Below are 23,107 nucleotides of genomic sequence, written 5' to 3'. Positions count from 1 at the left end.
CGATATTTTTTTTTCCATTAAATAAACAGACATTTTTAACAAAGTTGGCATTTTTAAAATTATTCTTGCATTTTGTAAAACCAAGACGAAAAACATTTGCGTGTTATTTATTACATTAGCGTTTGCTTTACAAAATGCATTTATTATGCATTTGACTCATAATATTTGTGTATAATAAAGACGGGTGAGACAGAAATAAAGAAACGAAACACAGTATCTTCGAAATTATTTATTTGTGACATTTTTGGCACATACATCCAGTTAAACATAGTTTTTATTTAAACACAATTTTTATGTGCATTTAAGCATCAACAATCAATATGAAAGTTATAGGAGAATATCAGTTTTTTACGCAAAGGTAAAAAATGATTTCTCTCTTTTAAATTTGACAAAAGAAAATTTTATGCATATTTTATTTTAACACCAGTTTAGAATTTGAAAAATTATTAAGTAGTGCACTTACTTTATTTAAATAATCTTTCGTAAAATAAATTGTCTTTTACTTTACGAAAGAAATTTTTGTTTACCTATGCATTTGAAAAGAATTATTTTTACACATTCGTAAAATTGGTGCTTTAAAAAGACTTTATGGATAAAAATCTCACTCCGAAATAGGTTCTGTATTGCATTATTCTTTTGCAAATTGTTATTTTAAACTGATAGCTCTTTAAACATATTGATTGTAACTAGGATCTTAAGCTCGAGAGATTTTTAATAAAGTATTATGAAATGAAACTTAAACTAACTGGCCTACAGTCATACGAAGTTTTGCTTATTTATTAATTTTCATTATTAATTAAAGATTTTTTATTATTATTTAATTATTATTTTTTTCCCAAAGAAAACTTCGGAAATTATCTAAGGAAATAAATACTATTGCATATGGTTATGAACTTATAGTTAAGGAAAACTGATAATACCAATGGAGAAAAAATAAAAGCACATGAAAGTCAGATTCATTTGAAGAACAAATAATTGGAATAAACATGGTGTAATGAATAATGAATCCATAACCGAAAAAAGCATTTCTTACTCCTTAATAAACTGGTATATGTACGCTCTAGTAGAATAATTTACGTTATAGGCAAAGCAAATGCATTCTTCCATCTCCCTTAAGAAATAATCATGCAATGTATCTGGGAAGTTCAAATACTCTTACATTATACTCACAAATGATATTTAATGCAATTAAAGGTGATTTAATTATTTAACATAATAAGGTGAATTATAACAAAAGGGTGCATGATAAATAACCCACCTCATACGATGATGTTATCATAACGTTTGTTCTGCATTATTATTATTCTTGCTGTTTTCTTCTTATTATTTTAACGTTCCCTTAATAACGGAACTGTGAATGCTGCATGGTAATCATAAAAACTGAGCAACTCGTCTGTCAACTTGTCACATGAAAAGATACTAGGAAACATCTGCAACAACACTGGCACTGCCTCTTGTGGCACTTGCGATACGGAATAGTATATTATAGAATACTCTGAAGAGGCAGACTGTGGTCCCTTCACACTGACTGCTTGAAAATTCAGGAAAGAAGGTCACAAAGGACTTAAAAGTACACAAGCTTGTGTATCCAACTTGAGGCAGCATCTATGGAGCTCTTGCAGCAAAGATTTATATGGTAGGGTATAAGAACTTCCCAATCGCATTGCATCCAAGTAATTAAAATATAAGCTTTTATTTAATTGTGCAGTATCCTTCCGCTCTTAACAGTTATTCAAATGTTTCTCTGTTTTGAAAATTCTGGTATATTAGTATAAGACTCACAATTCGCATCAATAAAATCCAATTTAAGAATAAAATAGAATATTCTCTTATATTCAGTTTGATGAAACTTTGAATTTCATAGCTTTCTACCTTTAATTATTTTATATCAGTATTGTTTCTGGTTGAAAAATGTGCATGCGTTTATTTTCAGATTTATCTAAAACATAAATTTAGAGACATTTTTGAATATCAAAGAGCTTAAGAAACTTTTATAAAATGCTATAACAAAAAATACCTAAATTTGCATAAAACTGCAGAACCGGAAAAACATGTTACCTTTAGAACGCTGTTTAAATATTAATGATGTGTAGGACTACATGAAAATAATATACCTCCCTTAGATATGACTGCACCCTTTCCAGCACGTAACTAAGCTTCTTGGAAATCGTATTTAGGCATATTATGAAACGCATATTATATTTACTCATTGTTTTATTTAAATAATGTATTATTAGCAAAGAAAATAATTTCAAGTTTCCCCAGACTTCATTCTTCCGTATCCTTTCATTTGTAAAATTGTCATAACTGATGAACAGAAACACTAACAAAGGTGAATTAAAGATTCCATATTTCATTAAAAAATTCTGATTTTTTCCGAAAATTAAATGTTCTCAAATGAATCTGAAATTCAAAGAATTGTTCGAGGAGTTTTGCAAAACTAGGCAGTACTTTATGTCATATGTGCATTGCGAGCTTGCAGAACAGTGTCTCCATAATCGTAGTCAGGTTGCCCACCAGCTGCATATCCTCCTAAGTTACCGGTACCATATCCTCCTTGGTCACCAGGATTATAACCAGCGTAGCAGATCTCGAATTTTTCCCAGTAATCTGAATTGTGAATGGCATTTCCACCGCAGGCTCCGAATCCCAGCTTGTGGATACGGGCGAAATCAAAACAATCAATGTTTCCGCTGCCATCACAATCTTGACCATACTTACGCATATAACCCCTCACAGCTTCTTCTGCGCATGTTTTGTTATTCAGACAGGTCTCGAAATCTGCAAAAAATAAAAGCAGTTTTTAAGAAATAAAATTAATGGAGCTTATTACATACAACGAATATTTTGTTGCAGAACAAGAAAGGTTTATTTGCCACCCTACTGGCATGGCGTTAAGGAAGCTGGCTACTATAGCTTTGAACCAGGATTCAAATCTAAGAAAAAACATGGATGTTTGTAAATGTCTTTGCGGCCTATGGGCAGTTAAAATCCTGTCGAGTCGAAAGGCCTGTCAAGAAATTGGTGGTAGGAAAGAAAGAAGGAGAACAGTACCCGTTCAACAGGGTACTATTCATCGAAACTGTAAAGAAGCTTAACAAACCCGAACTGTTTGTTACCTGTAAGGTGTTCAAGGCCTAAGTCAACGGCAAGGCACAATCCTTACCATTTTGGCTTCGATAATTTCATGGAGACAATGCTCAGATGAGAAAGAAAAATTACAACAACAATGCAACAGGGTGTAATTTATGTGCATTCATGTATGTTGATTTCAAATATACAGTCAGTTCTTTTTTATCACTGAAAAATATTTGGTGTTGTCACTTGTTGAAGAGTACGTAAATGCCTCCTAAGAATGCATGAGTTTTTGAAGTTTAAATTAATGCATGTGCAGGTGTATGGATATATTGAAATTTAAATTAAGAGGAATATTTTTATTTATGAGCACGCCTAATACTTTAATATTTATATCGCTTTTAAAGTAATCAATCAACTCTAACAATAAACCCATAACTTAAGTATAATCTTGTCATCATTACACCCTCTGTCAGCTTGAAAGAAAACTATGCAAATTCTGAAAATCTTCTACTAGAGATCAGTATAAAAAAATAAATGGAATCTTTGTGATGATTTAAAATTAATCGCTGTTCAAATCAACTGGACAAGACAATATACTGTTTCACTTGTTAAAGAGGCAGCAGAGGTAGGAAGGTTTACTGTTTCACATGAAGGTTGTGAGCAAATGAGCATTACTAACTTTAAGAAAATTTAATGTCTCAACAAATGTTTTACGAGTGCTTTGTACATATCCTACCTTCTAAGAAGTAAAAGCTTCGAAATTTATTTCCAAATACAAATGATAATAAAACGAAAGCGATATTTTACAGGGCCAAAAAATATATATATTTAGAACAAAAGTCAGCAGTTGAATTGAGTTAGGGGACAAAAACACTGCTTGACGATCTTTCAGAAATTTTTACAATAATTTCTTCGAGAAATTTTACAATGATCTTCTCTTGATTTTGTACAAAATAAGCATTAACGATTTGCTTTCATCAAGTGCCGTAGAATGCCTTTCAAGTGCCTTAGAAACGTTCTCAGTAATTTGATATTTAAAAAATCCCAACAAATTAATTAAAATTCACAATGTGAATTTTAGATAATTAATGTTTCATGTGTTTAATTAAACATACATTAGAGCTTATACAGATTAAACAAATAATTAATAATACTAAGCAAATAAAAACAACTATACAATGAAAAGAAATCGGATATTATAAATTTACAAGGTAAGAAGAGACAGAAATGATATTTCCCCATAAACTTATTAAAAAATCGTAAATCAGGATTACCATGTGCACGGCCTTTGTCTCCAGGTCTTCCTCCATCATGCCAATATGCCCACGAAATCACGTACGGTCCACAGAAGTACGCATCACCTCCAGCATTATGACACTTCAAAGTTTCGTCGCAGTTGCTACTTGCCTGTAATAAATAAACCAATTACTTAATACTTTGTTTTCAATAGCATAATTTTACTAAAAGTAGAATAAACTTAATCAAGAAAAAACAAGAACCAAGAAGAAACTTAAAGCAGTTATCATATTAATTGCAGAAGAAGAGAAATGAAGGAAACTGTACTGCGGACCTTACACTTTCGAATTTTTTTTTATTATGTTGAAATTAAAGCCGAAAATGCTGTTTTGACAGTAGAAACAGCTGCAGCATCTTTTCGCATTTTTAAATCAAATTATTAATATAAAGGGTTATTAAAAATAAACGTCATGTACCATATGTCGTAAACGCATTTTATACTAAGCAAAATTAAATCGTTAAATACGTTTAGAATGATATTCTTCCATTTAAATGCGTTGTTCCGAATGACATTAAAATGCTTATAGTTGTGTGAGAAACTTCTAGTTATTCTGCATGTATCTATAAATAAAAATTTAGAAGCTGCCCTTCCACAAATTTATATTTTTAACGTCGAATTTGTTAGTATGTCAATAAGTTGTTCCTTTCATTTTCAAACCTTCTTATTTATCATACTACTGGAACTTATATTTTAGCCAGTCATATTTAGTTTTTTCTTCTGGGAAATATTCTCCTGCAGTTTTTTCAACTAAAAAAGATGCTTCGTTGTATAATTTTTAAACCTGTCATCTAAATTCAATTAATTTTCTATTGGAAAACTTTTATTTTTATTTATTTATTTATTTTGGCAAAGCATTGCACGTTATTCTCTTTGACATGTGATGACCACATGCTAAGTTTTAAAACTAATCTGTAACTAAATGTATCCTTATGTTTTTTAGTTAATAAAATCATTATACTTCCTCTATTCGTATTCGTTAACTAATGTTCGAATTTTTATTTTGATTCTCGAAACCCTGGTGTTTGACTCACGGAGCCTCAGAGTTCTACGAAAAACAGTTTAAAGACCACTGATTTAAAATATAAATAGGAAATAGGTTACATTTTCTTAATATCTTTTATATTTAGTAATCTTAGAAATGTCTGCAGGCAAGTCTTTCCATCTTTCACATCAGTTTAAATAATATTAAACTACGTTAGGCTATTTTAAGGTAAGATAACACAGTATTAATTGTACTGGAGAGGGTCAAATTATTAATTCTGAAAGCAGTTGCCAATTTTTCCGCAGATGATCTTGTATTTACATTTCTGGTTTCTGCCAATTCTAAGATGTATTGCTAATCAAAGTTATATGTTACGTGCTTCTCTACACAATAATAATCTAAATGCCACATTGCAAAGAGTTGCTGTATTTCAAAAAGTATTTGAAAGAAACTCTTTCTTAATTGAGTTTGATTTACAAATACTATTTTCTTTATTCGTCGTTTTATAGATTATTTCTCGAATATTTGAATAAGAAAATGGTTATAATTCGTTAATTTAATAAAATCTGCGGTCTATATGCACAAATACATAACTATTTTTTTTAAAAGAAAAATTTACTTAGACAAATTTAGGTTCATTTAGATTTAGATCCATCAGAATAGAAATTTTCCAATAATGACCTGTACTTTCCCAACCGAGCCTGAATCATAGCAAACTTGTAATGTAAGGAAATACGATGGTGAAGAAATCTAAGTGAAGAAGCATTAAAACTGTTATTACAGAATTAACTGACAGAAACGTCCACTTGTATCATACAGTACTCAGCATGCCAATACTATATAATAAACGTTTTTTCATAACACGTGTAATTTTCGCTTAGCTCTTTGCATTTAAGAGGTTTTACTAGTTCAAACATGAGTTCTTATACAAAAATTGCTGTACTAAGATGCTGTAAACGGGTGTTAAGTTAATCAGTATTTTTAAGCCTCCTCAACGCTTTGGAGTTTAAAATTTTCCAATTAGAGGCGTTAATTCCAGAGGTCTCTTAACTTTTTCCTTTAAGTTTATTTGCTTATGTAAAATAGCTCACCAGTGCCCGAGGAGTAAAATTCGTTGAACACTGGTAGTTCGACCTGAATTCGACTCCGAGCCCTTTAGTATTGTAGTCAACTCCCCTAACCACTACGCAGTCTGAGACGGATATTATATGGCTATAAATGTATTTTTTTTAACTCTTTTAAAAATTTTTTTCACCAAACAATAAAATAATTTTCTATTTATTTGAGAGCACAACCCATTTTGATTTTAACTAAAAGAGAGAAAATGAACTGATTTTTTTCATTTTCGTCGTAAAACTGAATAATAAATCGTAATCCAATTACAGTACACCGTTTATCAACATTTATAAAGTAGTCAATTACTAAAATCTGCAAGCCAGTCCGTGTGTCGTAAACTTTGACACAAATTAAATGAATTGATTTTTGAAAATATATAGTGAACTATGTTATCTTAAGAAATTAGTAAAATGCAAATAAATTAACATTTTGTTTTCATTTATGTGATAAAAAATAAACGATCTAGATAAATGGAATCTGGATAATTACAGCTTATTGTACTAGATCAAAACACTTCATTAAGGGCATCTTCTGCGGCGCATAAATACATCCCAACCGATATTTCAATCTCTAATCATGTTGTTACTATTGTGCTAATTTACAGTTTCTAGTTTTTTACATTTTCACACTTCTTCCCAGCTTCCAGCATAACAATTCAAGCAATTCAGATATTTATACAAATATCAATTGTGCGAGAATGAGGTTAAATATTCAATTCCTAAACTTCCATTTATGCTTAATCCTATCGAGATTCGTAAACAATAATGAAAGGGCACGTCGCTCTTAGGAGGTTGTCGCTGTACTGTTAACCGGAAATTAGTTTGAATTCTTGGCTTAGATTCAATTGGATCGAATCATGTAGATTATGGCAAAGCACACGAGAGCTATGTGCTTAAGGGATTGTTTTCTTTGTGAAGGAATCTTCTAGGGGAGTTTGATTCACATTCATGTTACAAATGGTCAAAGCACTCGTGCAGCTAGCCCATCCTCTGAGGTTTGAACTCCGGGCGAGCTATTCAATTTTCGTCAATTTTCCATTCTGCTGCAAACGATAGCTCGCCTACACATCTTAGACATTTCACAAGCAGAGAATTTAAATTGAGAGCGACACCCTGTTCTTCATTTATGTAGCTATTATATTAATGGTGGTGTATTTAATTATGGCAAAGCACACTAGGGCTATCTGCTTAAGGGGAGGGATGCCTTCGTGGAGGACTTTCTAAGGGAAACTGGCCTCGTATATACGTTACACATGGGGGGAAAACCATGAAAAACCCATGCAGCCAGCCCGTTAGCGGGATTCGAACCTCGGACCGAACTACCAGTGTTCAGCGACTTTACCGCTCGGCCGCTGGTGGGCTCTATTATATTAATGACTTGTGAAATATTTTATTTTGGTTCAAGAATGGCCCCCCAGTTTGAATGCTAAAATGCGGTTTTTCACGATCCCCTAGATTAAAAAAACTTAGGAGTGTTATATCAGAAAATCTGGCTGGCCACGAGATGATCCATGCAGTGCCCCTCTACGGAAGGTCGTTGAATACGTGAATTCTTTTGAGAATCTTCCATCAATTAAATTCCTTCTTATGGGACAGTTTGATTTAATTTTCCAAATATTTCTCAGCAGTTCCGTCAGTGGCATGAGAGCTTGATGTGAGATTTTAATAACTGAAATATGAGGTATATAATTTTTTTCTGTTAAATCTGCTATATCTTGTTTCTGTTAGATGTGTTGCATTTCTATGTCATGTAGAATATATCTTAATTGTATATAGGGAAAAATTAAACTTATTTTTTTATTTTTTATTAATAGTATACCGTCCTTTGTGTGGAAAGAAAAAGAAGTACAGAAAATATTTCCTGAAGACACATAATATGCTGGAAAAATTCATAAAAGTGGGAAAAATTTCTTCTTGAAAAGGAGAAAAATTAAAACACTGTCTCTTAATATAAAAAAAATATAATGTAGTACATACTCCTTCTTGCAAGAGGGATTTTATACATACCCAGATCAATAAAAATTGCATAATTAAAACTTAGTTCTACCTGAGGAAACGTATCGCCATCTTGCACCACACGTATGGTTTTTAAAGCTAACAGTATCAGCTACAACTGAAATTTAAAATGATATACTATTTGCCGTTGTACAGAGGTATGATCCATCGAAACAATTTGGCATTTCTATCCATTTTGGAATTTCCACAATTTTTATGTCCGCGATTTTCGTATCATCTCATAGATTAAATCGTGTGTATGTCTGACCTATCATGTACCAAATTCTCGTTCATATTACCCCCCAAAAAATTTTAGATATTAATTTCTAATTTTTACCTTAATTGATTAACCCCAGTTAAAGAAATGAACAATGTAAATACCAAAACTGCCTATGATAATTTGTTTCACTTCAATGCGAAAAGGAAAAAAAATTCTAGGTTCTGAAATTTTGGCATTCAAATATAAAATACGTTAAATATTTTCTAACTAAAATTTTTTTGCCATAATTACTTTATATTCTTATTAAAATAACAAATTTTTATATTAATAATTTTTACAGAATCTTGAGATTCTCGGGGATTTATTTCCAAAAGGGAAGTCAGATGCTGAGCACTAAATTAATTAAAAATTTAAGAATTCTCAAATTGCCAGAAAGCCAAATGATGAGGTAAACACAGTTATTAGATAGTAACGTACGCTGCAGAATATGAATGATTTTATGTTGACGAGCAGTAGATCAATAATATTCAAGATGAATCAGAACACCACAGATGAATACATTTTTTTTTTAATTACTTTGAAGGAAAATCTCCAAGGGGAAAAGTAAAATAATAATAATTTACAATTGTACAATAACTATACAAAACTAAACCCTGTTATACTGGGATAAATATTTGCTTCCTTTCATAGATAGCAAGCTGATTAATCGTTCGCCCCCTCCCGACTGTTAGGAGGAAGCACCCACTTTACTTTCTAGCCACAAGGTAATTATCTCTTTGAATAAGTAGGTGTATTGACTGCACTAAATATATACCAAGCAAACTGAAATGATTCAAGGTTCTTTCAAACAAAACAAATGGCCTTAACATTTCACTTCTTTCACGGTTTACCGGAAGAGAAACGAAGGAAAGGTTTTAAAGAAGTATTGAAAAATAGAAAATTTAAAGGGGGGGAGAAAGAAATATATCAAGGTGTTGAGCAATTTATACACAACTCAATTTGATTTCCATTTATTGTAAAGTGAGTTGAGCAAAATTAGTAATGTTACGAATTTTGTACATTTACGGATAATTTTATTGAAATTATATGTGAAATCGTTATATTTTTCTGTAAACAAGCTATAATTGGTTAGTTATTAGTTTTGATTACCCTTTTCAAGCAGCGTTACGTCATGTCGAAAAATCTCGAATTTGGGAGAACAGATGATTAGGGGCAGATCACCAAATTTAGAATGCTAGTTTTGAGGTCGCCAATTATTTTTTTTTAAAGCAGCTATTGTATTTTGTTATATCTTATATATATATAAGTAGTAAATCATAAAAATGTGAGACCTAGTTGGTCAAAAATTGCACGTTGAGCTGCAAATTTAAAAATAGATTGATAAGAAAAGGAGGGGTAAAAACATCTAATTTTAAGTGATTAGGCTTATTTAGTAATTTAGTTATTAGGCCAAAGTGGCAATTTTCCCAGAAGGGCTATTAATTTCGTTTTGGCTGTAGAGACAATTTTTTTTTTTTTTTTTTTTTTTTTTTTTTTTTTTTTAGTCCAAAGGGATTTGAATCCCGAAGGACTATTAGTTTCGTTTTGGCATTTTGCGTCGGACTCATAAATGTCGGTTCACTTTTCAAACTGTTGCCACAAAATGTTAGAGTCCTGCATTATATTTGAAGAAATTAAATAATGAAAAATCTGCATAAATGTATGGATATTTCTCGTATTGTGATAAAACAACGGTACATAGAGTCATCGAATTTTGAATAACGTAATCCTCCAACGAATATGAGCATGTGGAAGACCAAATTTGAAATTTGAAATTTGTTTTATGATCGATTTCGTATTTTTTAAAACTTTGACGAATTTTTGATTAACAAACTCAAGGATTTCAAAGCGAGCAATGGCAACGTTGTGCAGAAAAAACATTTTTATCTCCAGCGCGTGAGTCTCTGTATCGGAAATTCTAAAGATATGCTCGTTTCAAAACTATTTTGCGATATTGCTGTTGCACTGGATCTTATGGTTTAAGTGCGAGGAACATGATATTTAATAAAGAAAGGTAACACACAAAATGTTAAAAAACGCCCCTTTGGACGTAATTTAAAATCTGAAACATTTCAGATTTTTTTTGGGGGGGGGGAAGCAGGCAAGATGAAAAATTAGCAGACGCCTTCGCCGGGAATCGAACCACGAACCTCTAGAATACCGGCCCAGTGTGCAGAACCACTACACCACGAAGGCACGTTAGGAAGGCGGGAGAAATACCTTATATGGCATTTCACTATAAACGCAGAATCACTTTTTAAATTGTTGCCATCAAATATTAGAGCCCTGTATTACATTTAAAGAAATTAAATAATGAAGAATCTGCATAAATGGATGGATGGATGTTTCTCGAATTGTGATAAAACAACGGTACCTACAGCCATCAAATTTTGAATAACGTGCGTCTCCATTCGAATATGTACATCTGGAAGCCCACATTTGGAATTTGGGATTTCTTTTATTATCTGTTTCATATTTTGTAAAGCATTTAGTAGTTTTTGATTAAGAACCTCAACGATTTCAAAACGAGCAATGGCAACACACTGTACGAAAAAAAAAAAAAAAAATATTTTTATCTCCAGCGCGCGAGACTGTGTATAGGAAATTCTAAAGATATACTCTTTTAAATATTTTGTGTGCTGTTGAATTGAATTTTATTGTTTAAGTGCGAAGAACATGGTATTTAAGGAATAAAAGCAACACACAAAACGCTAAAAAAGCGCCCCTTTGGGCATAATATAAAATCTGAAAGCATTCAGAGTTGTTTTTTTTTTTACATTTTTTTAAAAGTTTCTTTAAATATAATGCAGGGCTATAATATTTGGTGACAACAATTTTGAACAGTGATTCGGACATTTAAAATAATTCGACGCAAAATGCCGTTTTGAGAGTAATAGCCCTTCTGGGCTAACGCCCATTTGGGCTAATAATAAAAAACTTTAATAATATATATTTAATTTATTTTTAAGCAATTTATGTTAATTTTAAATGCTTAAAACAAGTCCGTGATCGAAAGCGTACACCCTGCCAATCCAGAGGTAATAAGATTTTACGTATCATGAAAGTATATATTGCTTACTAGCTTAAGGAAATTAACCGTTTTAAAAACTAAATAACATTGCTGTTTTCATTTCGCTCAGCTAATATCTAGACTAGAGGGAAGAAAAAAGCGAAATGCCGCCAGTTTGCGAGACATTAAGGTCTTTCATTTATGCTCCGAGTAAAAACACGTAACATATATCAGCACAAAAAAGGGGCAATTCAAAATCAATACGTATTATTTATTTCAATAATGATTTAAAACAAGCTTAATTAGTGTTTATACTCTTAATACAGTTAAAAAAATTTTTGATCCACTATATTATATTTTTTCACTGCAGAAATCTCTCTAACACCACCACTTGCCCACCAGGACCTGAGCTCTACCAGCTGCTGAACACTGGTTGTTGAAATTATTTCTTTTTCCCTCCGATGGAACCAATTTTTCTTTTATTATTTATCGTCTGTCGCCGACTAGGTCACATGACTGGCGGCAGAGAAAGAATGCAATAACTCTTTTAGTTAAGCTTGAGTGCGACGCTTGAAATGATCTGTTCTTGGCCGCATAGCGGTAATCAACAATTATAATAATTGTTCTTGATAAACTAATCTTGGCTCTATGATGGGAAATTTATATTATATGCAAATTTTGTGTTTTGAATAATGTAAATAATGTACAAAAGCTCTTCATTAAATATTTCTGTGTTTCAACTGGAAGTTCTTATTTTCAAGTTGAGTCTTTACGTGGAAATGGTATATTGACTCTTGATTATACTAGTATATTCTTGATTAATTTGATGCTCTCCCAACTCGTGAAAAATAGAATCGTGAATTCGTGAGCATAATCGTGACAAGTTTTTATACACTGGTAGTTCGGTTCGAGATTCGAGTCAGCTATGGAGCTAACTGCATAGGCTTTTTCATCGTTTTTCCAATGTGTAATGTGACTACGAGCCAATTTTCCTTAAAACGTACTCCATGGGGCATGCCTCCTTTTCCTTATTGTGCCTAAAGGCGGAATATGTAATAAATAAGTAAAATAAAAGTACTACTACCTATACACTCTCGTTTGGGGTGTCAAAAATAAAAATTCATTTTGTAGTTCTGTAAATTCTAAAACCTTATTTATAGCAACATGTATTACGCTATAGCTGCATACTCTTATATGCGATGATGAAAATGGAACGTCGTTGAAAATTCTGAGAACATTTAAGAAATTCAAGAAAGGATAACAAATGTTATAAGCTGAGTACTACACCAATGGCGATGTGTTGTAAACCTCAATAGAATCTGGACATCTGTAAGAGGTGCGAAGTATTCCATCCTTAAAGTACAATAGTATTGTATTCTGTACTGAAATTAGACATGAAGTGGGCAGAATCGTTTTTTTACTATCACCTTTGTTGCCCAAGATGCCAGTGGAGATAATGATTCTGACTGTTCAAGGACAGATGTAAATTACTATGATAATGCAAATGAACTTTCCCGTGAGTATTCGTTAGGCTTTTCAGTTTCACTAATGATAAATAATAAAATTGATTAGTTTGTTAATTGATTAATACAAAACTCAGGGAACTATTTGCCTAAGAAGGAGGATGTTTTCTCGAAAGACTTTCATAGGGTAATTTACTCATATTTACGTTATACGTGGGAAAGCTACGAACACGCATGAGGCCAGGCTACTCGTAAAGATCTGAAACCGGATTGAACTATTAGTGTTTAGAGATTTTATCCATTCATTCACTGATCATAGGTCCTTAAATTTCTGGCAAGGATTACTTAACGATGAATTTGTGACTAAAGAGTACATAATAAACTACATATTCTACGGCAATGTAACAGAATTCTGCTTGTTAAAATTTGAAAAATCTCAGCCAGGTAGCTGGTTTTTATCGTATTATGTTCTCCCTGGAAATATAATGTCATGAAGTTGAAGTTGTTGCTAAACCGTTCGCCGAGATTTAACAGCGGATATTGTAAACCACCCGTTTTTCTGTTCCCGAAAGTAAGATAAAGAAAAAAGAGAGAGAGAGAAAAGAGGAAAATTCTGAGGCCCATGTTCAAGTCCCGGAGAAGGTATGGATGTTTGTAAAATTATAGTGTCTGGTGAGGCATGGGACACTCATAATATGAGAGAGGTCTCTCGAGAGGTTGGTGTTAAGAGAAGACGGGTGGGAGATTCTCGGACCTGTCACCCAGATCAAGCCCTGCTCACCCTGTCACCCGGGTGTTACCTCTCCTTCAAATCTGGGGCAAAACTCAGCAAAGTCGAACAGTCACCACCATGGTACTCAAGCCTCTGGCCAATGGCAGACGCAATCTAATAGACGCTTGCCACGATAATAAATCGTAGGCTTGTTCTGATTCAGACAATTGAGATTAGTAACAACAATAATAAACCTTGGTTCTTTATGAATTTAGTTTCAAGACTTTTATGCACGTATTCTGAAGACGGTTATTACTGCAATGCCTTTAGTTATCACACTTAAGCGCTTTTTTCCTATATACATCATTTTTTCACACCATTTTTCATTACACATTTTTTCCATTATACACCAATATAAGCTAAATAAACCAGATTATAAAATATCTATTAGTGTAAATATATCACGATACAGTGTTTGGTTCCTTCTGTATAATTTCATAGCTTTGAGAGGTTTAAAATGATGTTCTGTACTCGTCCTATATATGCGCTTAATATGAAAGAGCATGCAATAAAATAATTCATCCTTTACAACCTTAACTTCAATTTTAAAAAATTTAATTGTTGTTCAGAGTGTAATTGATAACTAGACTGTTTAGTTACCTTTTTTCTAAAATAACTTCAACGTGCTATGTTAACAACACGCCAAGTCATAAACCAAATATATGCAAGATATTTTTCTTTCTGAAATGCCTTCAAGAAAGTGAAATTCTCTTATATGTGATATCTGATCTGTACTATATCATCTCGAAAACGAAGTGAACTTCAAAAACTAAATAAACATTATAAAAAACGCTTTAATGAAATTTAAGCATTATACAAATTAATATGTACCTCCATTTCGAGTGTACATATTATTTTGTATAATGCTTTAAGGCATTAAAACTATCGCTGGGCAGCTTCATGTAATTGATGACGCTCTCTAAATGAATAAACGATGTTAAGTGGCTTATTTTGAAAAAAAAAAAAAAAATTAAATGTATATATATTATTACTATGAGCGTATAATAATAAAAATTTGAATCTATAGCGTTCTTCGGTTAAAGAAATTTGAATATGGATTTAAACTACATTAGTTTTACTTTTAGACAACTCAAGTTATTCGAAAAAGAATAAACTATTCCACAAGTTTTTAATTAGATAAGACTGCTGAACACTAATTGAAATGCGCTTTTATCCTGGCGAACGGCATAGCAGCATTAGAATTGAGGTTTTTACCATGTGTGACATGAATACGAGTCAATTTCCTTTAGGAAGTATTTCGCAAAATTAGATTACGCTAGCGTGCTTTTGAAGGTCTTTTACAGATAATTCTTGCGTGTTTTGCCGTATTTGACTAAATAAGTAAACAAAATTTAAACTCACTTGACATATACAATCCAGGCATCGTTGATCCACTTCTGGGACCTTTACAACCGGAGGTTTAACTCTTCTTTGAGCTAAAAATACAAATAGCAATAATAAAAGACTATGATCTTCGTATTACATACTCTTATAATTATATATACTAATTAATACTAGGTATACTGTTCAAAAATTTCGCAGAAGGGACACTGACGGACACGAAATTTGCAATAGCTCAATCTGGCTGTAAGGGAGAGTTAACATTCTTTCTTTAGAAGAAATGCATGTCGTGGCATGCTCTGATAGAGCATAGTCTATGTTCTAACACAAATGAAATTGAAATACAGTGGGTATCATTAATTAAGGAAAAATCACAAAAATGACAATTACTCAAAACGTTACACGTAGACTTTAATGAAACTGAACAACACATGATTAGTATAAAATTAAATGAAAAGAAATTACCAGACAATTATGGGGTTGTATAAATTAGCATGCTTCTGCAGTACAGCACATACAGCGATGTATGGTGCTGTCAATTATCCGGTCAATCAGTTCTGTATGAAGTAAAAGCCATTGCTCTTGCAAAGCATTTCCAAGCGTGACAAGGGTCTGAAGAGCAGGATGGAAAGGAGCTGTACGTTTTCCTAGAGCATCTCAAACATGCTCGATAGGATTCACATGCGGGGATCTACCTGGCCGCTCTTAGCGCAGAATTGTTTGCTGCTGAAGATAACCGCGCATGTTGTGTGCCCTGGGAGGTCTAGAGAGCCCTGTGCGATCAATTTTCATTCTGCAGTTTTACTCAGCAACTCTTATTTAACAAGATATTCAAAATTTATACAGACTGGCTTATTATTTTGGACAAGTTATCGCTATTTTTGTGATTTTTCCTTAATTTTTGGGAACTAGTGTAGTTTTCGACCTTACGACGCAATGCTGTACTTTGAACAATGCGAGTTGAGTAAAGAAGCCTGAATTTCATTCAATAGAAATAAACCCTTGCATGCCTCAACCAGCTTTTAAAAATGGGTGTGCAGAGCCAGCATTTCCAGTCAATTCAAGTTACCCAAATGATGCGAAGGTTAGTCTATGACAAACAACGAAACACATTCTACTAATATTCCAAAACTACCTGGAGCGGGTATAAATGGTACTTCAAGGTGCTATCTGACAGACGCTTCGAAAATACCTAAAAAATATTTTTTTCCTTTTCGAATAGAGCTTACCTTACGAACATTTCTCACGAATTTTTTAAATATAGGAATATAACATATGACATGCATGCGTATTTTAAAAGAAAGAAAGCTTAAATTTAACATAGCAAGATGTCTGATAAATCACTTCCTATTTTTAAACGAAATATATTCTCTATTAATGATCCATATAACGATTCCCTGTATATTTTTCCTTATAACGAAAAATAACTTATGAAAATTATTTTTTGCACTACAGAACAGACAAAGAGTTTATGTATCAGGTACGATAAATTTTAGAACTGGAAAACTGTCCTTTTATGGCTCTTCAATAATAACTGAATTTGCATTCTCTGCTTCCTTACATACATACTTATTATTGCGTATACGTTTGATAGCGGAAATTGTAGTGGTAAATCATTGACCAAAAGGCAAAGAAAAAAATATAATTCAAGGTCGGTGTTTCTTCCTGTTTTTTAAATTCCGAAATTTGTAATTTGGGAAATTAAGGAAAGTACGAAAATAAATATAATAATAAAAATAATTAATAAAAATAAATATCCGAAAGGTTCCGATTTTAACTGTCTCCCAAAAGGGCTCTTTTAAATTTTAACGTGGTGCCTCAACAGAGATTACCAACAGATAAGAGTTGTTGAGTAAAACTGCAGTAGAGATGGCCTAGGTGGAATAGCGAAATATTTTATGGGGTACTGGATGAATATGCATTTAATACATCTCCTGTGTATTTGAAAAGTGGAAAATATATAATGCAATTCTATAAAATATTTAATGTTTTTAATTAGCTACATAATGAATTAAATGCATTTTTATTTAAATCAGTCAGGTTAAAAAGCAACAAAATAATATTCTCAGTAGCTGCATCTATTGCTTTTAAAGAGTTTAACCTTTTATTAAGTCACAGATAAATTAAATTTGAAAGATAAGTATCTTACTATTTGCGGAATAACAACAGTCTCGAATGTAAAGTGAAACAACGTAAAATCATGTTTCAAGATTAATAGCTTTTTTAGACTAAAATACCTAAACAAGAGTACTGTGGAAACCAGAATTACATCTGAGTTTTGATGGCATGATGAAGAGTTCCTCGAATAAAACTCAAATATTTATGCCGTATGTTTTTATGCATTTTACAACGAACTTTACAAACTGTTCCTAAGCATTTTAGTCGACATTTTAAAAACAAGGCGAAAAGAAAAAGGAAAACAAGAAAGCACAAAATAAAATAGGTTAGGTTATTTAATTACGGCAAAGCCTCGAGGGCTATCTGCCTAAGGGGTGGGATGCCTTCGTGGAGGACTTTCTAAGGGAAACTGGCTCGTATACACGTTACACACGGGGAAAACCACGAAAACGCCCATGCAGCCAGCCCGTTTGCGGGATTCGAACCTCGGACCAAACTACCAGTGTTTAGCACCTTTACCGCTCGGCCGCTGGTGGGCTTAAAATAAAATAGATTAATATGCATACACTAAATATACATACGTTGGTGTACACGTATGTATATGCAAATAAAAATTACATCATATATGAAAATTTTAGAAAATTACTCTTAACAGAAAATTTTAAGACGGTTTCATGTGGCTTACATTTTTGTTGCGGATTTATGCCTCTTTAACCATCTTTAACAAACTTATTTTTGAAAAAAGCTATCTGATATTTACTTCATATCGAAACATCTCATACAACCTGCTCATTTGCTGGGATATGAACCCTAACAGGGGTCAACAATATTACCGCTTGGCCACGTAACGTAGCGTAACTTAATGCAACACCAAACAGGTTAGAAAACATAACACACATTTCTAACGTTTATATATGTTATCGGCAAAGTAGGAAAAGCCGATATTTCTAAGAATGCCTAGGAATTGTATAAAATGCCGGACGTTTTAGGCAAATGAAATGTGGCAAATATTACATAATTTCTTTAGGAAAATCATATAATACCTAGGCATTGTATAGAGTGATAAATACTTATTTTGGCAAAGTATGAAATAAGTCCTGATAAGGCTAATATATATGTTACCGGCAAAGTATGAAACGCCGGCATTTTATAGAATACAAAACATAAAAAATATGCTAATATATTGCGCGATTCATCTCGCCCTTTGTCGACGTCAAGAATAGTAACTCGCACAGTAGTTTCTAAAGAAGAAGCGGGAAATTGTTTTTACGAATTCCTTTTTATTTTTATTTTTATTTATTTATTTATTTATTAATCCAAAGGGATTTGAATCCCGAAGGACTATTAGTTTCGTTTTGGCATTTTGCGTCGGACTCATAAATGTCGGTTCACTTTTCAAACTGTTGCCATAAAATGTTAGAGTCCTGCACTATATTTGAAGAAATTAAATAATGAAAAATCTGCATAAATGTATGGATATTTCTCGTATTGTGATAAAACAACGGTACATAGAGTCATCGAATTTTGAATAACGTAATCCTCCAACGAATATGAGCATGTGGAAGACCAAATTTGAAATTTGAAATTTGTTTTATGATCGATTTCCTATTTTTTAAAACTTTGACGAATTTTTGATTAACAAACTCAAGGATTTCACAGCGAGCAATGGCAACGTTGTGCCGAAAAAACATTTTTATCTCCAGCGCGTGAGTCTCTGTATCGGAAATTCTAAAGATATGCTCGTTTTAAAACTATTTTGCGATATTGCTGTTGCACTGGATCTTATGGTTTAAGTGCGAGGAACATGATATTTAATTAAGAAAGGTAACACACAAAATGTTAAAAAACGCCCCTTTGGACGTAATTTAAAATCTGAAACATTTCAGATTTTGTTTTTTATTTATTTATTTATTTGCTTATTTTTTGGCAGATTGATTTTAGAATTTATTTTACCTTGAATAGCATTTTCAGTTTTGAACCAAAGGGTGCACAAAATATCCATTTCATCATCTTTACTAACGTGCCCACAAGAAGGTATGAATTTTTTAGTCCAAAGGGATTTGAGTTCCGAAGGATCTATTACTTTTGTTTTGGCATTTTGCTCGGACTCCTATAAATGTCAGTTCACATTTCAAACTGTTGCCAAAAAATGTTAAGAGTCCTGCATTATATTTGAAGAAATTAAATAATGAAAAATCTGCGTAAATGTATGTATATTTCTCGTATTGTGATAAAACAACGGTGTCTAGAGCCATCCAATTTTGAATGACGTAATCCTACTGCGAATATGGGCATCTGAAATCCCAAATTTGAAATTTGGAATTTGTTTTATTATCGATTTCATATTTTGTAAAACTTTAACGAATTTTTGAGTGTTACTCAAAAAATCGTTAAAGTTTTTGAGTTAAAGTTTTCGAGTGTTACTCAAAAATTCGGTATAAAAAATTCGTTAAATGTTTTAAAAAATTCACGCTTAGCAACACTCTACGAGGGAAAAAATTCTTTTTATCTCCAGCGCGTTGAACTGTGTATCGGAAATTCGAAAGATATGCTCATTTTAAAATTATTTTGCGACATTGCTATTGAACTAAATTTTATGATGTAAGTGCAAAGAACATGATATTTAATAAATAAAGGTAACACACAAAACGTAAAAGAAAAAAAAAAAAAACTGCCCTTTGGACGTAGTTTAAAATCTGAAAGATTTCAGATTTTTTTTTTTTTTTTCACATTTTTTCCATGCAAATGCATCACTCGTTTCCTTTAAACACACACAAAAGGTTTTAGAAACGGAATGTGTGAAATACTGGACGAATTGATATACATGTGATATTCGAAACGAATGGAAGATGTATTTCATACTTTGCCGGTTTCTCATATAGCATTCTATACACTGCCTAGGAAATGTATGAAATACGAATCTTTTCATACTTTGCCGGTTAGTTTTAGGCATTCTATTTAAAATGCCGAATTTCGAACTTTGACCGTAACATACACAATGCTGTCTAATTACGTGTGGTTACGGAACGAGAGGAAAAAATAAGTTGTATTGTCAGCTTTTATAATAAAACTGACGTGTTCCTAAATTAAATATTACAATTCTTCAATAAAAGACAAATTAAGCACGTACTTATTTAATAGTCAACCTCAAAGTAACTATCTGCGTTTGATTCAATTTGTAATATATAGTCAAATAATAATAAGAAAAGTAAAAAGAAGAAAAGGCAAAGCACAGTTTGTAAATAATAAATGCAAACAATTTTTTGGTATGTGCATCGTGTATCTATCATATGAATTTAAATGATATCCTGTACATGGTGTCCTGTGCGTAGTGTATAAAATTATTTTTATTTTTCTTCAGAAGTATTTCTGAGATTTTGAGCTGTAGTTTATTCATGTTTTTTCAATAAAATTAATTCTTGATAATAGTTTAAGTTATAAAACGTTCTGAGGATAACTACGCAATTTAAATGGCGTCCATATTTTGAACTTCTAGGTGGCTTATTTTAAAACTATATTATTTATAAGAAAAGTTAACCTATTTGTTAAAGAAAACCTGTTTTGCTTGGAAGAATGTTATTACGAAAACATGTTATTTAAATAGCTAGTTTCAGGTGAAAGATGCATAATAGCCGAAATTTAAGAATATCCAGAGATCGAATAACTGGGATAAACTCTGTGTAATAAAAATCTATCGCATATGTTATCTACTATTTATGTTTTGGGTAAGGCTTATGACTGATAACTAGCTATTAGGGCAGTAGAACTTCATTATCTGAAATTCTGTTATCCGAACCACTTGTGTGGTCAAGTAAAGTTTCTTTTGGTGCAAATTTATTTGTTTTGAATTTAATTCTTCATAAGAATAGTAAAAGAAGATATGATCGTACAGTGAGTACTTTTAATAAACTATGAAAATAGGTTTGATAAATATATATAAAACTCAAGTGGCCTACAACTTTCGAAAACTGTCTAGCCTATTAACATTTAAAGTTTGGTTTAATTTAGTTGATTATTTCAAAGCATACTAAGGCTATCTGCAATATCTAAGGAGAGGGATGCCTTCGTAGAACACCTTTCTAAGGGAAACTGGTTTTATACACCACGAAAACGTCCATACAGCCAGCCCATTTGCCTGGAATCAAATCCAGGTCCGAACTACCAGTGTCCAACGATTTTACCGGTCGGCGGCTAATGGGTATTAACATTAACGGATATGGCATTCTGTATAACCTAACGTGAAAAGTTAAGTTTATAAATTTAATTTGAATTGAGAAAAAATAGAGTATATGTTTCGATTTGCAGGGGAAAAAATTATGTGTATTGTTAAATTTTAGTAGAGTAAAAATGAAAACGAACTTCTTATTTAGTTTTAGGATAAATGATAACTAATTTGAGAGTTTCATTTGAGTTAAAATAAAAATAAATTCTGCATTTGAAACTGGCAAATAAAAAGTAACTTGATTGTTCAATTTCGATCGAAAAGTGTAATTCATAACTTGTTTAACAAAAATAAAATTATTTGATATGTTTTCAATTACATAATATTTCTTTAAATAAAGTATGTGATAGACAAGCGAAAAAGTAAAATTCTGTCATCTACGTTAACTGTATTAAGAACATGCATTTGATCTGCAGAGGAAGAGAGGTAAAACGGAAACGGATGAAAAAGAAAGAAAAAAAAGAAGAGAAAACTTAATTTCTTATATTTTTTAATATCCGGAAGGAGGGCTGAAATCTTAAGCTGATCTGGATTATTGTGCTCTTCCGCAGGGAAGAATTTAGAGAATCAAAATGTACTATCGGGTTTTCGATAGCACGGCGGAGGGGGCCAGTGTCGCTGACCCTAACCACAGCTTTCTGAAAGAGCATACGTAATTTTATACAATTATACTTACCAGAAACTACTGTAGCTGTTAATATGCAGCAAAGCGTAATCGCTACACAGCGATCCATTCTTCTATATAAGCGGGAAAGGGAGAAGATACTTTATATTCGTGGTAAAAAAGATGCGGTTGTCTTTGACCTCAAATGAAGTTCTGCTTCCAGTTTCGTGCGGCAGCGAAATGATTTCGCTTTTTCGGGGAAATTCTTAAAACATCCTGAGGAAGCGACTAGAGGAAAGGAGGCAAGGGAGTGGGGGAACATCAGATGAGCTTTCCGATTGGTTGGTTACTTGTGGAATGTGTGTGGGAAATACATTGGAAGCATTGGGCAGGTAAACAGGTCTGTTAACTCTAAAGCTGGTGAAAGTACTTGTTTTTTTTTTTTTTTTTTTTTTTTTTTTTTTTTTTTTGTAACCGTAAGACAAGGTAAGGGTCGGGACTGAACTTGGACTCGTTATTACTCGGTGTGACGTCTGAACTTGGTTTAGTTACTGCTCACAGTGACATTTCAGGTTTTATAGAACTCAGACTCTGTAGTATGCGATGTTGTAAGAAAAAAAAAAAAAAAGTCTTCCTTAGTCTTGCTTTAAATCAAGGCTGTTGTAATAACAGCAAAATTTGGTTGCGGGGAGATAGCATACAAAGCATATTATTCATATATACGTACGTATATATATATATATATTAGCATAACTAAAGAGGGGAGATAGAATGTAAAGCATATTATACATACTCGTATATACATATATATAGTAGCTAAACTAAAATATATATTAACATATGTACTTCAG

The 23,107-nt window shown here is 32.3% G+C and overlaps 1 protein-coding gene across 1 annotated transcript; it reads right to left on the bottom strand.

The window, feature by feature from the left end:
- Positions 1-213: 213 nt before the first annotated feature.
- LOC118195684 (lysozyme-like) lies at positions 214-22,508 on the bottom strand. Its single transcript, XM_035367012.2, has 4 exons — positions 22,329-22,508; positions 15,334-15,407; positions 4,353-4,485; positions 214-2,781 (listed from the first exon to the last, which is right to left on the bottom strand). Exons 1-4 carry the CDS (start codon positions 22,384-22,386, stop codon positions 2,453-2,455), a joined length of 594 nt encoding a protein of 197 aa, XP_035222903.1. The 5' UTR covers positions 22,387-22,508; the 3' UTR covers positions 214-2,452.
- Between the last annotated feature and the right edge of the window lie 599 nt (positions 22,509-23,107).

Source organism: Stegodyphus dumicola, chromosome 2 (assembly GCF_044657685.1).
Source record: "Stegodyphus dumicola isolate Sdum_Otavi_A_Nest chromosome 2, ASM4465768v1".
In the NCBI taxonomy this organism is placed as follows: domain Eukaryota; kingdom Metazoa; phylum Arthropoda; class Arachnida; order Araneae; family Eresidae; genus Stegodyphus; species Stegodyphus dumicola.
The sequence above is the reverse complement of the archived record's forward strand: the minus strand, read 5'-3'. Positions and strand labels throughout refer to the sequence as shown.